Genomic DNA, 19,967 nt, shown 5'->3' with positions numbered 1-19,967 from the left:
TTAGGTGGAAAGTCAATAGATTTAAGCTTTCTTTAATGCTGCATAATGGGTTGGAACCAAATGTAGCTGTATAGTGAGTAAATCTGTTGCCATCAACAGAGATAATCTTAGTTACATCAATTCCAGTTAAATTACTTCAAGTACAATCAGTTCCTCACTTCTACACCAACATTTCAATGGGTAATTCAATGGCACTTTTGAGTAGACATTTAAAATTGTTCATCAGTTTGATGCAACTTGCTGAGCATTTGAAGGGCCTGGCAGAAAACTGGTGAAAAACATGGAAGTTCTTTGGTAGAAGGAAATTGTAGTTTTGGAAGTGGAATTTGAAGTGGAATCCATGTGTCATGCCAAACAATGATTTGTTTAAGTACTATTATGGAATATGCCAGCTTGCTGGGCTCATAATCAGGTGCCAAAGCACATGGCATAGCAGACAAGCCTTTTTGGTCAGTTCTCAATTAAAAAAAACAATATTATGCTGAAGTTAATATAGTATTTCTTTTTCATAAGCAGTTATACAGCACAGCAGGTTAAATATTAAAAAAATGTTATAATCCAAAGGGTCTAGAATATTGGACTACACACAGACACAGACACACACTTCCTTAGATTTATACGTGAGGGATATAAATCCCTTAGATATTTAAGGGATATAAATCCCACCAAGGGAGCATCTGCTCCTTCTCCAAGTCTTTTCCACAATTATCACCTTGTGAAAAGGTTGGGCTGAGTGAGCATGACTGATCAGGGAGTTTCTGTGGCTGAAAGTAGATTAGATCCTGTGTTTCCCTGAGGCCAGTCCAACATCTCCACACAATGGCTGCCTTATGGAGTTATATCTATTGGAAAATCATTAAAAATCCCCTAGAATTTACTTCTGAATGAGTATCCATACCATTAGCTATTAAGCTGTCCAAAATGGAGCCAGGAATAGATGTACATTGACTTCAGCTCTTAAGATGATTTGCAATGATTAGCCACTATCATATAGATAGAGTAGGAGTCTTTCCTAACAATGCTTGAAGAAGCCAACTTCTGAAGAAGCAAGCAAGTCCTCTTACTTTCCAAAACATTACTATTTTACCCGCAGCATCACTTCTGTTCCTGGCTCTATTTATACTCTGCTTCTACTGGAATGAAAATGGGACATCAAGGCAGTACGGGGTAACCACAGCTGATATGAAAGGCAAATTGTTCCAATAGATGAGTCTTTACCATGTACATGTTCTATGAAAACACCAGTTACCTTCTTAGTTGCACTTATGCCTATTTGCCTTCTGCAATTAAGACTGGTAAACTTTCTGTTGTGTAGCCGGTTCGTTGCAGGCATTGAGTGAGATGGAAGGCTGCTGCAGTCACGGGCATGAAGGGTGTTGGTGGCGGGCTGCCCCCCGGGGCCGGAGCTGGCACAGCTGGTGCAGTGGGAGCAGGGGGGGGCACTCTATATGGCGGGGCTGCGCGGGGAGGGCGGCAGAGGCATGGCGGGCCAGGCAATGCAGGGCGGCCACTTAGGCGTGCAGGGCGAGGCGACGGTGGTTCAGGTCCAGCACTGGGTAGGCCACCAGGCTGGCTGACACAGGTGAGCACAAGGAAGGAGTGCAGATGGACTCCGCAGAACCCACCTCCCGCTCCTTGTCCTCTCTTACTTACCTAGTTGAGATGGTGGAGTTGGGCAGCAGGGAGGGATGCAAACTTCCTGTCAACTCACCTTCGCTGCAGACAACTTGCCGGTGCAACGTTTGCCGACCAGGTCTTTTGGCACGCTCAGCAGCAATTCCTATTGGCTTTCAAGTAGCATAGCTTGTGGGAGGGAGGGAGTAGATTGTGCAAAAGCTTTTTTTTTGTGCAAAAAAAAGGTGCCGGAACACCATTCAGAGCATTCAATGAGAAAAAAAGCCCTGCTTTTTATGTTTTAATTTTATGATTTTAAAAATATATTTTTTCTATTGTAAGTTGCCCCAAACCTCGCCATGTGGATTGCATACAAATATTATATAATCAGTAAATAAAGGTAGAACATATGTTAAATATATATCAAATGATAATATGCTTCCAAACAAAGTCAATTCTTGCTCAATGACAGACCAAGGAGTTAACTCGGAAAGGCAAGAGGAAAATCTAGAAGAGGTCTGTGCAATTTGTAGAAGGGAAAGGCCCACACTGATAAATTAAAAATCTTTGTGGTCTGCAAGGGAATGCTGGTGGGCTAATCAATGATTTGGTGACTAGAGGAGCATCTACGGTGTTGGAGCTCGTGATCATGGTAAACCATGGAGGCACTAGGCAACATGACTTTCAGGGCAGTGGTGGTGATTTTATTACTTTTTTTAAAAAAATAAAAAGTCTGTGCTCTGTCCAAGGGTGCTTGGTAGGCTGCATGTAAAGGCCTGGTATAGAATTTATTTTGGAGCATTCAACTATCTAGAGCAAGCAGGTCAAACTCATTTTGTTTGAGGCAACTTCTTATAAAAGAATTGCCATTAATTTGTTTTAATAAAATAATTTAAATCAATTTTTCACTTGATTTCAAATTAAATGAATTATATTGGTTGACAATGAAATTGTTTTTTTTAGTACAATTGCCAAATGGAATAAACTGGTTTTAGGTATATGTTACTGGAAGGAAAAAGCAATCCCTGCTGCTTTACTGATCCCAGAGAAGCATTTGCATGTATGCAGGTATCCTTAGGGTGCCATAGTTATGGGTGAGAAATATTGGTTGCAAAGTTGGCATTTCTGGATGTAATACAGATATTTTGGAGTTATTTTTGTTTCTTTGCATGTTTGATATTTTTAAAAAGGCATATGCTACTGACTACGCTTATGCACATATGTAACATCTTTTGCTAGAATACATAACCACTGCTTGTCCAGAATGTGAAAAGCGAAAGATTGTGACTAAACAAAATTTTAATGTACAGATAATACCACCAGAAATTATTTTAGCCTTTTTAATAAATGTTGTTATTGATGTTAAGCTTACCATGGAAAACTTCATATATTGTTATGTATATACTAGGTAAATTATTTAAAGACTGAAGTGCAACATAACTAGATTCTAAATAATCTATTTTTCAAAACACACAACAGTCCAAACAGTAAAAGTAAAGTCCAAATTAAGAATATTTCATTCTTAAGAATTGTTTAATTTAAAGTGGTTTAGTTGTAATAAATGGTTAGATTCAAAATAGTTTTCAGTAGTACAAAATAGTACAAAAGACACTATTTTTTCCTAGGTAAAGGTAAAGGTAAAGGTTCCCCCGCACATGCGTGCTAGTCGTTTCCGACTCTAGGGGCCGGTGCTCATCTCCGTTTCAAAGCCGAAGAGCCAGTGCTTGTCCGAGGACGTCTCCGTGGTCATGTGGCCGGCATGACTAGACGCCAAAGGCGCACGGAACGCTGTTACCTTCCCACCGTAGTGGTCCCTATTTTTCTACTTGCATTTTTACGTGCTTTCGAACTGCTAGGTGGGCAGAAGCTGGGATGAGTAACAGGCGCTCACTCTGTTACGCGGCACTCGGGATTCGACCCGCCAAACTGCCGACCTTCTGATCGACAAGCTCAGCGTCCTAACCCACTGAGCCACCGCGTCCCTTATTTTTTCCTAGCATCAGCTAAATTAGACATATTACATTGAGAAAAATGTTTCTCATTTCTTTCCTGTTACCTTTATGAAATCATCATTGCAGAGATGTTAACATAGGAAATAGATTATTTTGTTATCTAATTTTACCTTCCAAAAGACAGAAGCAGATGAAAAATCAGAGGTTCTTTCCTGTTGGCTTTTTTGAATTAGCTGCTTTAGATTCTAAAAGTTTAGTTCCTAAAGAAGTAACCCTGTAAATAATTTTAATGTCCTCCTCTAGTGCAGGGGTAGGCAACCTTGACTCTTTTATGACTCAAGGACTTCAGCTCCCAAAATTCCTGAGCAAGCATGGCTCAGATGGCTCAGGATTTCTCGGAGTTGAAGTCATGAGTCATAAAAAAGAGCCAAGATTGCCTAGCCCTGCAATAGGCTTAGGAAAGCCAGTAGAGGGAGCTTCTTCTTCTTCTTTTTTTTTTTTTTTTTGCAAAAAAAGGTGCCGGAATGCCGTTCTGAGCCTTCTATGAGAAAAAAAGCCCTGGCCGATAGGCAGTGACCAATAGGTTTGAAGCATTGGTTTCCCGCCCAAAGACCTACTTAGCTGGCTGGAGACAACCAGTCTGGGCCGGCTAGCACCGTTACCACATACACGTGAACTAGCACTTAGCAATTGAATGCAAGCAATTAGCACGCAGTGCAACAACACTTACAACATATACAAAAGGCCAATACATTACACTTTCAACTAAGATTATTGGAAGGTTCTCCAAGAGTAAAGAAATGGCAGTGGTTTGATTTAGCAAGCCCATTCAACTCTAGTTTTAATGCTTCTTCCTGAGCTAGAAATATTGCAGGATCTAGATATCAGTTTTTATGGCTGTTTTTCATCTTTCTATGGAGTCATGTTTTTTCTGAGACACAGTCTCCTTCTTCCCATATCATCTGAGGTAACAGAAGGATAAGAGACATTGTATTGTATTCCTCTGAGGCAGGGTTTTATATTGGGACGACTTTGGAAGAATTAGAGCATGCCATTAATCTATGAAATATTGCAGCATAACAATTTGGAGGGTGACTTCACACCACCAGAGAAATAATGTCGATGAGAAACATGACTTGAGAGCAAACGATTTCATCCCCGAACCATTAATGGCTTAGTTCTCATGCTGAATAACTTATTTTGAGCAAGCTTTATTGCATTCTGGCTGACAGGTTGAGATGGAAGAAACTGGAGAATTTTGAAGGAAGAAACATCCCAAGGCTTTGAATGTTGATGTACAGTACTATTTTATATTGGTCATGAGGTGACCTTGCTTCTCCAAAATTGCGCAATTTCTTGTAAAAGTGAAGGATATGTATATATATATTATATACATTACAAATGCACATACAGTTTTGGTTAGAAATATGCCTGGTTGTGTGAAAATCGGTGTTGAAGAAAAAGGATGTCACAATGCAAGACATCTAAACAAGATAGACTTGTTATTTTGCCAACCCCGTTATAAAGAATTTATAACCAATGCCATTAAAGAATCAAAGATAAGTCTGAACAGCTGATGGAAATCTGTATCAGAAATATATGCAGCTGCTACTTAATGTAACATTTCATTTCATTTTTAAACAAAATGTATACAAATTCCACTCCATATCTTGTTGCGGTCAGCAGCAAAAAATACTTACTACATTGATCCGAAGTAAGTATTAAAATCCAGATGGTCCATCATTATGGGACCAGGGGTGGGTGGGCAATGGAAGGGAATCTAAATTTAATCAAATTATCTAAAATTCCATTTAACCATATAAAGTGATAGAAACTAGTATTAATTAAACCATCCCACTAAGTGTTCTTCGTTTTGATGGACAAGATCATTTAGGTCTGCCTTCCTCAACCTGTCATTCTTTCTATGTGCTGCCAAGTGCAATTTTCAGACAATCTCTGCACATCTGGGTGGCACAAGATTGATTATTTTTCCAGCACCAGTTGCTGTACTTTGCATGAATCTGAATTAAAAAGTGTGTATAGAATATGTTTCAGTGTCCTCTAATAGTATATAGTTCTATTACTACAACTGTATATATACTAGCATAAAGAAGCCACTGTATAACGGAATTGTTCGAGCATCACCATTCAATGCGGAAGACCAAGATTCAAATCCTGGCTGACATTTACCTTACCTGTGAAAGACAGCGGTGGTAATAGATGTAGCAATGCCAAGAGACAGCAACCTCAGGAAGGAAGAGTATGAGAAGTTGGAGAAGTATAAGGGCATGAAGGAAGAACTAGAGGGGATATGGAAAGTAAAGGCCAAAGTGGTTCCAGTGGTGGTAGGAACAATCAAGGCTGTGATTCCTAAGTTGGGAGAGTGGTTGAAACAAATCCCAGGAGCATTGGAGTTCTCTGTCCAGAACAGTGCAGTGCTAGGAAAAAGTAAGATACTGTGTGCAGAACCATCAAACTCCCAGCCCTCTGGTAGAGGACACAAGATTGAGGAAGACACAAGCCACCCACCATATATAAAAATATGTCACACTCATGCGTCATATGTTTACATCTTACATCCTACATCTATACATTACACACACACACACACATAATATATAGAATATACATATGCACAAACATATGAAATACACTGTATTAAAGTAGATAGTATAGTTAGCTCTCTGTCAACAAATCTCTGAATGAAGTATTTGGCATAGCACTTTGTTGCCTCTGAGCCTAGTCATTATGATCATGAGTAAATTTTGAAACTGTGATCACTTCCAGCTTGGATGTTTGGGGGGGGAAAAAAATCAAATGCAACTCTAGAACAGCTTGCAAAACCAATAAATCTATTCCTGGTTTCTCTGCAGGGTATACAACATTGGAGCCAAAATGATTGTCTTGAAGTTTTATACTTTTTTGGAGAGCTTCTGGGAATCCATTCACCACAGTTTACTCTACTCCTGGCTCCTTTCCCTTGCCATAATTTTCTTTTCTACATTTCGGGGCCAGCAGGAAAAACAAACAAATAAACAACAAATTGTAGAATAGCCAAACAATGTTCTGGCAGATTACTTAGGGGAAATGAGAGGATCTGTTGTGGTGTGAAAATCTCCTACACATGTAATGTTTCCGGGAAGTCAGGCACTGACCAAAACGCTGTTTTAAATGCTCTTTTGCCTAGTGAACTCATCCATCTCTTTAAATATATTGAATTATAAAAATCCCAGTGAACTTTAATTCACGTGTGATTTAGAGAAAGTGTACACATTAAGATTATGCGTTATGCTATGGGTAAAGCATACTGTAATAGTATTATGTTTGTTTTTATTTCCAGTTGTGTAAGCATATACAACATAAAGTGAACATGCTTCTCTCCAGACAAAAAGGCATAAGCAGCTTCTGAAGGTAGAAGGTTGATCAGAACTATGACAAGAAATTCTGATATCTACCAAAGTGCTTATGAAGTAGAAGCTGTAATGTATTGGGCTTTGTCTTGTTAAGGGAACATCACGTGAGTTAATTGCTGGTAGGTTGTTTAAGCAGGGAAGCTGGCTAACAGCTCCCAGCTCCTCAGACAACCCATCTCCAGCACCGCCATTGGCTGCCTCTAGGGCAGCAATAGGTTACTTTAAACCTATTGGCCGCCACCTAGAGGCCAGGGTATAAATTGCTGCATTCGCAGCCCTGTTTTTCAGTTCACTTCCTGCAAGCAATAAACAATGACCTTTGCTGAACTTACTCACCTCGTCTCGTCAGTGAAGCCACAAACTCAGTATCTAACACTGGTGACGAGGATGGGATCCTGCTCCTCCAACTGAGCTGAAGAGTCACTAGGGGAGAGGCTGAGCATCACCTGGCAGGAAAAGCAATCCCCCCCTACGGTCAGCCTAGCACAGCCACACTAGCGACCACACGCCCAGAGGACCAGTCCCTGGGCAATGGAGGAGCAGGATGCAAAGACATTGAGCCCCAGCCGCAAAGAGCAGCAGAAATGGCCAAGGTCGGAAAGCTGGAAGAATTCGACATAACTCACCCAGAAAGATGATCCTCGTATCTATCCAGGGTCGAGAACTATTTTCGTGTGAATCAAGTTGCTGAGGACAGCCTGAAGGCTGCCATGCTCCTGTGTGTGTGCGGCCCAGCCACGTTTGACATTGCGGAGAACCTATTCGCACCAACGCCATTGGAGTCCATAACGTTCACGGACTTGAAGAAGAAGCTCAGAGACCACTTTCAACCCAAGTTGCCGGTAATCGCTTGGCACTATGCATTTGAGCAGAGAATTCAGCAGCCAGGTGAAACAGCATCCAAATTTATCGCAGCCTTGAGGCAGGTTGCATGCCTGTGCCAGTTCTCCAACATCGAGGAGAGGCTACAAGACCGGCTTGTCTGCAGTCTCCGGAATCGAGAGTTACAGCAAAAACTCTTTGCTAAGGAGACTCTGTCATTCCCAGACGCGCTGAAAGAAATCATGGTGGACGAAGCCGCCGCTGGGGCCGTATGAGCCATGCGGCCTGCCAAAACAGCTCAACTCGTGGAAGCCATCCACCGTGAGGATGCCGAACACACAGAAGACCCCAATGATGACACAGAAGTTGACAAGCTACAAAGACACAACAACCAACAGCATCACAGCGACAAGCAACAAGGGGCAACTTACAAGGCATATCCCAACGCTCAGACTGTAGGTTCCGGACAGCCATGTGCTGGGCCTGCAGAAAGACTGCCCACATCGCGTCCATCTGCAGAGGTCGCCAGAGGGACTGGCCATTGAATCGCCAGTCGGACATCCTGACCAGGAGAGGTACCGGGGCCCCGGGACACTATAGCGTGGGGTTTTGCTCCAGCTGCAGAAGCATTTGCAGTACAGGGGGAAAAAAGAGCCTTGGTGGATCAGTGGGCTAATGCCTCCTTAAGTAACACCAGCTGCCTGCAATTAGTGCAGGTTTGAGTCCCACCAGGCTCAAGGTTGACTCAGCCTTCCATCCTTCCTAGGTAGGTAAAATGAGGACCCAGATTGTTGGGGGCAATAAGCTGACTTTGTAATAATGCCGCTTGGGGGGGCAAAAGCCCTAATAAGCAGGCATATACATAGAATGAAGGCTATTGCTAAGCACATTGATTTGTGCTTTAGATTGTAAGCCGCCTTGAGTCTTCGGAGAAGGGTGGGATATAAATGGGATTTAAAAACAAAAACAAAAAAACAGGAGCTGGCTGCCCCATTAAGCTGAAATTTAGACTTCAGGTAGAGTTGCAAGGGGTCCCCTGCAAGATGGAGTTGGACACAGGCTCCGCCGTATCTATTATTTCACTAAAGACATTTAATTTCATCTGTAATCGCAGTAAGAGATGGGCCAAGCTGAGGCCTTCTGACATTATACTAACTGATTTCCAGAATGCCAGAGTCGCAGTCAGGGTGAGGGCACACTGGCCATTAAATTTAAGGGGTTTTCTGGGCACCTGGACATTGTCGTGGTAGGGGGTCAACGAATGAGCCTGATTGGGCTCAATTGGTTTGATGCGCTAGGCATCCAAGTAACCGGAATCAACCGGACGCAAGTCGCGAGTCTAGCCACAGTATGCGAGGAATCCGCAGATGTGTTTGATTCAGCTCTGGGGACATACACAGGCCCACCAATAACATTTAAAGTAGATCCTACTGTAGTGCCAGTCAGGATTAAACCTTGTAGGGTGCCATTTGCTCTTAAACACAAGATAGATGTTGAGTTAGATAAACTTGTTGAACAGGGCATACTGCAGCCAGTAGATGGGGTGAATGGGAGACCCCAATCGTAACGCCACTAAAAGCCAACGGGGAGGTAAGGATTTGTGCCGATTACAAATGCACAATTAACCGTGCACTCAAACAGCATGCATACCTGGTGCCAGTAGTAAGCCACATCCTGGCATCTTTGCAAGGTGGTACCATTTTTTGCAAAATTAGATTTGGCTCAGGCCTACCAACAGCTCCCTTTTGATGAGGCCACAGCCACGGCACAGACAATTGTAACCCACAGGGGGGCATTTAAAGTAAAGCGCCTGAAATTTGGGGTCAGTGTAGCCACCAGCATTTTTCAGGGCATTATGGAACGGACACTCAAGGGCATTCTGGGGGTTTGCCCCTCTTTTGATGATGTGCTCATCGCTGGTGAATCCACCAAGGTGCTTGCAAGGAGGCTCAGAACCGTCCTTCAAAGGCTGCGCGAAGCAGGCCTCAAGCTTAAAAAGAATAAGTGCAGTATTGGAGTCCCTTCAACTGAGTTCTTGGTTTCCGTATAGATGCTGACGGCATCCATCCTGCTGAGTCTAAAGTAAAAGACATTCAGATGGCACCCAGCCCCAAAACGAAGGGAGAGCTGCAGGCATTCCTAGGCCTCCTAAATTTTTACCACGTGTTCCTTCCTAACAAGGCCGCAATGGCAGAGCTGTTACACCAGCTCTTGGACAAAAATGCTGCATGGAAGTGGACTAGTGTTCACGGAAAAAGTTTTCAGGAACTGAAGGCTCTTCTGTCGTTCAGTTCCACGATCAATCATTTCAAGGAATCAATGCCAGTATGCCTAGCATCTGACACGTCTCCATATGGGGTGGGGGCAGTCCTAAGTCACTTAGAGAGAGATGGAACTCAAGTTCCAATGGCTTTTGATTCGAGGACACTGTCCTCCACCGAGCGTAATTATGCTCAAATCGACAAAGAGGCACTGGGTATAGTAGCTGGAGTAAAAAAAATTCCACGACTACTTATACGGTAGGGACTTCACGGTCTTCACAGACCATAAACTGCTATTGGGGTTATTCACTACAGACAGACAGACACCCCAAATCTTATCCCTTAGGATGCTAGGATGGTCCATTTTTTTATCAGCTTACAGCTTTAATCTAATTCACAATCCCGGCAAGGATATGGGCCATGCAGATGGCCTGAGCAGGCTTCCACTGCTGCAAATCAAACCAGATCTGGCCCCAGTGGCCCGCATTTTGTCCATTCAGGACTTGCCGGAGTTTCCCCTCCATGCGGGGGACATGGCTGCTGAAACGGCAGCAGATAAGAATCTAAGCAGAGTGCTGTCTTGGGTACACACGGGGTGGCTAGATAAAAGCCCAGGTCCTGAGTTTCAGAGCTATTTCATAAGGAGACATGAGCTCTCAGCTCATAAGGGTTGTATTCTTTGGGGGAGCAGGGTCATAGGTCCCATTAAGGGACAGGGTTTTGAAATTGCTTCATGAAGGTCATCCAGGTATTGTTCGCATGAAAGCTTTGGCAAGAAGCTATTTATGGTGGCCAGGATTAGATAAAGCCATTGAGGCTCAAGTGCATGGGTGTTATACATGCCAGCAATTGAGGCCTGAAATGCCGCATGCTCCCATTCACAGGTGGGAGGAGACAGACACCCACTAGTCAAGAATTCATATAGACTTCGCTGGGCCCTTTCAGGGACAGCTTTTCCTGATAGTGGTCGACAGCCACTCTAAATGGCTAGAAGTTACACCAATCGCAAACATGACTACTGCTAGGACCATCCAGGTGCTTAGGAAACTCTTTGCAATGCACGGGCTGCCAGACGTCGTAGTGTCTGATAACGGGGCCCAATTTACTGTGGCAGAATTTCAGGCGTTCCTGAGGGCAAACTTCATTAGGCATGCAACATCTGCTCCATTTCACCCATCTAATAATGGTCAAGCCAAACGTATGGTATGCACTACGAAAGAGTCATTGAGGTGTATAGTGACTGGGGACTGGCACCACAGACTGGCCGACTTTTTGCTCTGCCAACATTCCACACCATGCATGGCAAAGGGGAAAAGCCCAGCAGAGCTGTGCTGGGGGAGGCGCCTAATCACGAAACTGGACAGGTTGCACCCAGACCAGGTAGCAGCAGAGGCCTCTTGCCCAAAACCCCCAAGGAGGCTGTAAGTGGGAGACCGGGGTGTGGGCCAGGAACTATGGGCATGGAAACTTGTGGGTGCCAGGGAAAATCACCAAAATGTCGGTCTCTCTCACATATAAAGTGGGCCTAGAGGGCAGGCGAGTCATCCGTCGCCATATCAATCAGCTTAGAAAGCGTTTCCCAGAATGGTCACAAAGTGAGGACTTCATCCCAGGTCCCATTCACGGACCGCAAACCAGCAGCCAGGCCGATCAATCCATAGGCTCTGAGACGCCAAGCAGTCAGAGCAACTGGGAGGTGGCTGTAGGGGAGGAAAGCCCAGGAGTGCAACTTGGGGCACCTGATGGAGAAAGCCAACCAGAACATTACAGCCACTGTGCTAACTCTGCGGAACAATTGGACTCTGGGGAGGGCCATCCTGGAAGGGCCAGCCAGAGAATTCCGAGTCAACCAGACTTGCTTGAACATACGGACACTGGTCACCCAGCCCGGCGGGCAAGCTGGCAGGCAGGAAGTGCCTGAGTCTCCCAGGCATTCCACGAGGGTTTGCAAGCCTCCTGCATATTTACAAGATTTTGTTCTGAAATAACTGAGCTATGATGTTGTCTGTATCATTATTGTGCTGCTAGCCAGTATGGAAAAACGTGTATATTGTACATTACTGTTGTACCTCTGTAAACTTGTATTGCTGTAATCATTCTCATTGTTGTTATAATGTTTGTACATTCTGGGGGGAGGGGTGTAATGTATTGGGCTTTGTCTTATTACGGGAACATCACGTGAGTTAATTGTTGGTAAGTTGTTTAAGGAGGGAAGCTGGTTAATGGCTCCCAGCTCCTCAGACAACCCGTCTCCAGCACCACCACTGGCTGCCTCTAGAGTGGCAATAGGTTACTTTAAACCTATTGGCCGCCACCTAGAGGCCAGGGTATAAATTGCTGCATTCACAGCCCTGTTTCTCAGTTCAGTTCTTACAAGCAATAAAAAAATGATCTTTGCTGAACTCACTTGCCTCGTCTCATCATTGAAGCCACGAACCCAGTATCTAACAGAAGCTATGGATGATCTACAGGGAGTTGCAAAACAATTATAAGAAACATTCTATAATAAATTCAGAGTAAGCCATTCCTAAGCAACTTTACCATATTTTGTTGCAATGTCAGAAATGAACCTTAAGTTGCAGTTATTCAAACTAGAGTCTACAGAAGGTCTGTATGATCCCCAAATTGGACAGAAAAAAACATTAATTCTTCCTCCACTACCTTTAAAAAAATAGCAGGCAATTATTCTAGTGAATTACACTTAAATAGTAATGTTTTCCATGGGTAGAATAGTCCTGTTCCTCTTTACATGTTCATTTTTTCCAGTTATTCGCTAAGAATCTTCCCTCTCTGATCTCTTTCTCTCCAGGTGGCTAATCTCCTACGGCTGTTCCAGATCCCTCAGATCAGTTATGCTTCTACCAGTGCCAAGCTGAGTGACAAGTCTCGCTATGATTACTTTGCTCGCACTGTCCCACCAGACTTCTACCAGGCCAAAGCTATGTCTGAGATCCTGCGGTTCTTCAACTGGACCTATGTCTCCACCGTGGCCTCTGAAGGAGACTATGGAGAAACAGGCATTGAAGCTTTTGAACAAGAAGCTCGGGCCCGCAACATCTGCATTGCCACTTCTGAGAAAGTGGGACGTTCTATGAACAAGAAGACTTTTGATGGGGTGATTAAGGCACTGATGCAAAAACCCAGTGCAAGAGTGGTAGTGCTATTCACCCGAAGTGAAGATGCTCGGGAGCTGTTAGCAGCTGCTCAAAGGATTAATGTGTCCTTCACTTGGGTGGCCAGCGATGGTTGGGGGGCTCTAGAGAGTGTAGTGGCTGGCAGTGAGCCAATTGCTGATGGTGCTATCACTATTGAACTGGCTTCCTACCCAGTACAGCAATTTGCAGTGTACTTCCAAAACCTCAATCCCTACAACAACAGCCGAAATCCATGGTTCCAGGAGTTCTGGGAACACAAGTTCCAGTGTAGTTTTTACAACCAGAACTGCAGTCACTTCTCCTTGAAGTCAGGGCAGTTTGAGCAGGAATCCAAAATCATGTTTGTGGTCAATGCAGTCTATGCAATGGCCCATGCACTTCATAACATGCATCAAGCACTCTGTCCCAATGTCACCAAGCTCTGTGATTCCATGAAGCCGGTGAATGGTAAGCGGTTCTACAAGGATTTCATGCTCAACGTAACTTTTGATGGTAAGCCAAAATAATGGTTTGATGTAGAATGTTGTGGGGAGGAAGCTTGTAAGCCGCCCTGAGTCTTCGGAGAAGGGCGGGATATAAATGGAATAAAAATAAAAATAAATAAAATGAGGAACAAGTGGGGCAAAGTTCAGGACATGGAGAACAGAACTGGAGATGCACAGATTAAGATGAACAGTGCAGTCTCAGGGCAGATTATGGCAGAAATGTCCTGAAAGGTAGAGTTTTCTATATGAGCACAAAGTGCCTGGCATTGTGGTACCAGAAATATTCCTGTGTGAATTACTCTAACATTATTAATGGGGGGAAAAAGTCCCTCATTTATTGAATGTTGCCATGTTGTTCTCCTGGGCATGACAGCTGCTAGTTTAGCATGTTTGTACAATGGGACCAAACTGTAGTTTTCTCAGGCCAGGAGATTTGACTGCCTAGAATTTGACTTGCCTTGTAAGATGCAAACAAAACTGTTTGCATCTTACCATGAAAGCAAGATAGTTACGCACATTAATCTCCATTTAAGAGAGATTTTCAGTATTGTTGCAATCATCCAGTTAAGTTCACACTTTCATTTGATTTTGCTTTCCTAAGTCTTCACTTTTGAGTGTCATGGCACTGGAATAATAAAGCAATATGAGCCCCTGAGTTTTCAGGTTAGAACAAGTTATACTAATATAACACACAGTGGGGCTGTGCAAAGCTATCAGAAGGGATGCCTCACAAAAATCTCAGTGTGATGGAAGTATCCCTTCTCAAAGTATTTAAACTAATGTTTTTTCAAATGTGGCAACTTTAAGATGTGTGGATTTCAACTCTCAGAATGCTGGCTGGGGAATACTGAAAGTTGAAGTCCACACATCTTAAAGTTGCCACATTTGAAAAACACTCATTTAAGCAGCCATGTCTTCTAGAAAGCTTCGGTGGCTATTTTAAAGGCTGTTTTTTCCATGTGTGTGGGGGACAGACAAAACTGCTTCACTGACAATCTAGCAAAAGTGCTGTCTATGTATACAACTACCAAAAACTAGGGAAATGGCATGTAGAGCAGCAAGCTTTCCAGAGGATGTGGCTGTTTCAGTTTTTCAAGGAGGGGGGAGGTTGTGTGCTAACATGCTACTAAAAAAGTCCCTTCGGAGAGGGGCGGTATATAAATCTAAATAAATAAATAAATAAATAAATTTCTGAATATTTGCATAATTCTAATGCACAGCTTTTTGGAAACATTAAAAGATTATTTATCATGGGTTTTTTTAAATTTTATTTTAATCCCATTTATATCCCGCCCTTCTCCGAAGACTCAGGGCGGCTTACAATCTAAGCACAAATCAGTGTGCTTAGCAATAGCCTTCATTCTATGTATATGCCTGCTTATTAGGGCTTTCGCCCCCCCTCAAGTGGCATTATTACAAAGTCAGCTTATTGCCCCCAACAATCTGGGTCCTCATTTTACCTACCTCGGAAGGATAGCCTTCCCAATCCTCATGCCCTTCAGATAGTTTGGACTTCAGCTCCTATAATTCCCCATGTCTAATTCAGTTTTTAAGATTTCTGCACAGATTACATTATCAACTTTGTTAAGAATATGCAAGTAAATGATGTATATTGGGGGCCGGGGTGATAAGCATCTCTCCGTTAAAAAAAATAATAGACCCCTATGAAATAGTTTATATCTGTAAGAAAATGACAAGAAATGGAACTACTCTTTTTAAATAGCAAAGTATAACAGAACCAATTTTGGGGGGGGAAAGTTTCCATGTGGACAGCTCAATTTTGTAATCATGTTATTTTTCTCACACTTGAATCCAATTTTCCAATTCCACTTCACAGCTCCATTTCGACCTTCACTAGACACCAAAAGTATGGTTCGATTTGACCAATGTGGAGATGGAATTGGTCGTTACAATATTTTCAGCTACCAGAGAGCCAATGGGAGATATCGCTATCAGAAGGTAGGCTACTGGGCAGAAGGACTCCTTCTGAACACCAGCCTCATTCCATGGGTGAAGACCTCCATTCCTGTTTCCCAGTGCAGTGACCCCTGCAAGAAGAATGAAATGAAGAGCATGCAACCAGGAGACATGTGCTGTTGGATATGTATCCCGTGCCAGCCATATGAATTTCTGCTTGATGAATTTACTTGCAGAGATTGTGGCCTTGGTTATTGGCCCAATAGGACTTTAAATGGATGCTATGAGCTACCCCAAGAGTATATTCACTGGAAGGATGTCTGGGCTATTGGGCCAGTCACAATTTCTTGCCTTGGTTTCATGTCCACTCTGTTCGTTTTGGGAGTTTTTGTTAGGAATAATGACACTCCCATTGTGAAAGCGTCAGGCCGAGAACTATGCTACATCCTGCTGACTGGAGTGTTGATGTGCTACAGCATGACATTTATCTTCATTGCCAAGCCTTCCACTGTGGTCTGTACTCTGCGACGCTTAGGGTTAGGCACCTCCTTTGCTGTCTGCTACTCTGCCCTCTTGACCAAGACCAATCGAATTGCACGGATTTTCAGTGGAGTCAAAGAAGGCGTGCAGCGTCCACGGTTCATCAGCCCCACCTCCCAAGTGGTCATCTGTATGGCTCTTATTTCATGCCAGCTCATTATTGTCATTATCTGGCTCATGGTGGAGATTCCAGGTACACGAAAGGAGACTGAGCCTGACAAAAGGTACATTGTCATCCTCAAATGCAACAACCGAGACTCCAGTATGCTAATTTCACTCACCTACAATGTCCTCTTGATCATGTTGTGTACAGTCTATGCCTTCAAGACCAGGAAATGTCCAGAAAACTTCAATGAGGCCAAGTTCATTGGATTCACCATGTATACCACATGCATCATTTGGCTAGCCTTCCTGCCCATCTTCTATGTTACTTCCAGCGATTACCGCGTAAGTTAGCTCTTGCTGGGAATAAGATAAAAAAAAGTATCTTGGCATGTAGCAGGCAGCTTCAGAGAATCTTTCCCAACTTGGTGCCCTCCAGTCCAGCTGTCCTGGGATACAATTCACACTGATCAAGGTTTGGACTAGGAGAGGGAAAATCCAAGTTCTAGTCCACTCTTAGCTACAGGAGATCACTGGTGACTTTGGGCCAGTTAGTCTCTTTCAATCAAAGCTCCACCCACATTAGATTGCTGTGGTGAAAAATAGCAGGAGGGAATGCTATGTATGCCACCTGGAGCTCCTGAATTGAAGGTGGGATATAACATTAATAAACATAATCAGAGATTATGAATTGTTCCATAAGTAATCTTTTTTTTTATTTGACATTTGTCAACTTTTATCCCTCTCCCCGATACTAGGAAATTTTAGTTAATCTGTTCAAGGAACAACTAACAGACCAATTCATTCATTCATTCATTCATTCATTCATTCATTCATTCATTCATTCATTCTAGAGCATGCATCAACAAGAAAATAAATAAGGCAAAAAGAGTAAACAGTCAAATTTAAGTCGAAGGTGCTAGCAACTTTAGCTGTGAGGCTTATTTATTGCAAGAAGACCTTGGACATGGGAAAGAGGTTTGCAGCATAGAGTAGTGCTACAGTAGCTAAAATGTGACTAGTATCTTGTGTGTTAATTCTGTTACTAACTAACTGCAGAAAAACAGCATTCCAGGTCTTGAGTGGGCAAACAGCCAAGGTCTTTAGTTGCATATCTGTACAATAGGTTTGCACAGGACACAAATATCCTGGCAGTCATGCTTTCTCTTATCAATCTACTACTAGGAATTTCTGGAACAGAAATTGACAAAGAGTGTCAAGCTATACCCTCAATTTAGTTGTCACTGTAATAGTCATGAGCTGTTCTTCACCATATCAGATAAAAAGTGTCATACTTTTTTTCTTTCTTTCCGTTTGTGAAACACTTTTTCCCGATGGAAAGAATACATAAAGCTCTCCAGGGTTTCTCCACACTTGATAAACTTCTGGAATATTCTTAGATAATAAAAGCTCAGGTGGGGATGGAGGAACCTGTAGCTCTTTATTATTAATATCATAAGAACTATCCAGAAAATGCCAATGGTGCTTGTGTACTTGCATCCTGGATAGCACAACCAGAACAACAATAGAGAACCACAACAATAGAGCTATTTATTCATCAGTGTGTTGCACTTTAGGGAGCACAAACCTAAGAACATGCTTCACCAAATATAGTGAGACACAGGTGTTTTTTTCTTAATACACAGAATTTTGCTGCACCTAGAGTTTGGGGGTCCCAAATAAATATACAGTGCTAGCAGTGGGACAAAATGAATTCCCCTCATCCCTATGTGTACGTATTATAGCCATGGGCCAGAAAAATGATTGCCATTGCTAAGCATGAAATAGCAGTAGATCACAGCCTTCTGATTGACAGGGCAATTGGAACTCCTCCTGGAGCGGATGCTTGACTTAATCCTGCTCCCTCCCAGTTCAGTCATGGCAATATCCTGGCCTCATTAGATGGAAAAGCAGAATTGCTAGTCCATCACCAGGAGTTTGGAAAGGAACTAAGGTTTCCTCTGTTAGTAAGCACAGAAACATGGGTTAATGCTAGCAATTTAATCTCTGCCTCTCTCTTGTGAAAAGGAATACCTTTGGGGTTGACAAGAAAGGCTCAGTCCTTGGCCTGAAGGGTGAGTATTGATGGGCTGGGGGTTCTCTGGGAAGGCTAGACACACAGACATGTAAACATGCCTGTGCTCACAGCATCTTGGTGTCTGAGCAGAACTGTAAGTAAACAAAACAGCTAGAATCAACTTTGGGTACCGTACACTGAAATTAGATTCAGGAGAATGGAGAGCTGGAAAAGCTGGTTACTTAGAAAAGCCCCTGGTGTTCTTGGGAGAGGAAATCTAATAAAAGAGGTCATTTTAAAAGCATTATTCTTATAACAAAATTATCACAGTTCAAGTAATTTGGGAGCTATGGGCCCACATTGTTTTCATAATTATATAATTGCATAAGAAGAATCTCACAGTTTTGGTCAGAAATAGCAATCTCATTATGTTCAAATTATCCATAATTGAGTGATTAGAAGCTGAGAAATAATTACTTTTTGGACCTTAAGGCAATTTTCAAAATAAGCATTTCTAGACCTCACCTTCTATTACCCAGTCTCTTTGAACCTTGTAGCCATTGTGCTCTTTTCTTTAGAGCAGGGGTGTCAAACTCAATTTCATTGAGGGCTGCATCAGCATTGCGGTTGCCCTCAGGGGGCCGGGTGGGTGTGGCCTGGGTGGGCGTGGCCTACTGGGTAGGCGTGGCTAGAGTGCGTATGGCCTACTGGGTGGGCACGGCCAGCTCTACATCGTTCGCATCAAGGGTGCCTATGGGGGCCTGGGCAGGAGTGGGACAGATCTGAGAGTCTCTGGCAGAAGGGGGGTCTCTGGGCCAGGGCCAAGGCAGTGGGGGCCATTCCCTCACTGTTTCCAGGATGGCTTCGTGGGCCACATGAAACCACTTCATGGGCCGGATCCAGCCCCCAGGCCTTGTGTTTGACATATCTGGGTTAGAGAAACAGCAACTCCTTTTACCAATCAAAAAAAAAATGCTAGGACGTTGCAGGTAATCCCTTTTAATATCTGAGAGTTCCATTACTGAAAATAGAGCTGCCATTTAATGCAAGAATCCTATGGATCACCTTGCCTCTTCCTGTTGGTTTCATACTGGAAATCTTTAAATGACAAATGTGAAAGGCTTCAAAAGGAATTGCTATATAATGAGTCTTCTGGTTGCATTACTCTTGTTTTAACTGGGCAACTGGCACAGTTCTTCTTAGCTTGTTTGCCTTTGGGTATTAAGTACATGTGCTCATTCAAATTAAGCACCATCTTAAGCTTCCTTAAGAGTGGGCAATTTAATTCCACATAATGCTTGAGAAGGGGTGGGTGTTCTGTCTGCTTGCAAGTAGTCCCCTAATACAGTTGAATCCCACTGCCTAATTGGAGTTGCAGATTCTTGGATCATATTCTTGTCACTTAAAGTTGTTGGTTAACAATCATCTGTATTTCTGGGAGGAACTTTGCAGAAGATGAGTTTATTAGCAAATTCTAATTTACTAAAGACTAAGCATGAGTTATTTCAGTAAGGGCCGGTGAGTTTTACTAAAAAGGCAAAGAGATCTTTATTGCCAGTTGGATTTGTGTAGCTCAGATGAATAAACATATAATAGTTGAAAAACTGCTGCAGCAGCTTTAAGGAGCCAAACTATTGAAGTGACTCTTAAAGTAGTAGATTTTTTTTTCAGATTTATGAGGAAACCTGA

At 43.0% G+C, this 19,967-nt stretch overlaps 1 protein-coding gene across 2 annotated transcripts in view; it reads left to right on the top strand.

Annotated features, from left to right (window-relative positions):
- Positions 1-19,967, top strand: part of GRM2 (glutamate metabotropic receptor 2) — a gene marked incomplete at its 5' end in the record, with an annotated part of 58,742 nt that overhangs the window by 30,173 nt on the left and 8,602 nt on the right. The window contains 2 exons of one of the 2 annotated variants that reach the window (XM_083351198.1): positions 12,872-13,709; positions 15,540-16,606. In XM_083351198.1, the coding sequence (XP_083207324.1) occupies positions 12,872-13,709; positions 15,540-16,606 (1,905 nt within the window). Of the gene's footprint in view, positions 1-12,871; positions 13,710-15,478; positions 16,607-19,967 lie in introns of those variants that run through there. The other variant, XM_083351199.1, reaches the window with a different exon arrangement.

The sequence above is a fragment of the Vipera ursinii genome (assembly GCF_947247035.1).
Source record: "Vipera ursinii genome assembly, chromosome: 2".
NCBI classification, from domain to species: domain Eukaryota; kingdom Metazoa; phylum Chordata; class Lepidosauria; order Squamata; family Viperidae; genus Vipera; species Vipera ursinii.
This window is presented reverse-complemented; position numbering and strand designations above follow the sequence as displayed.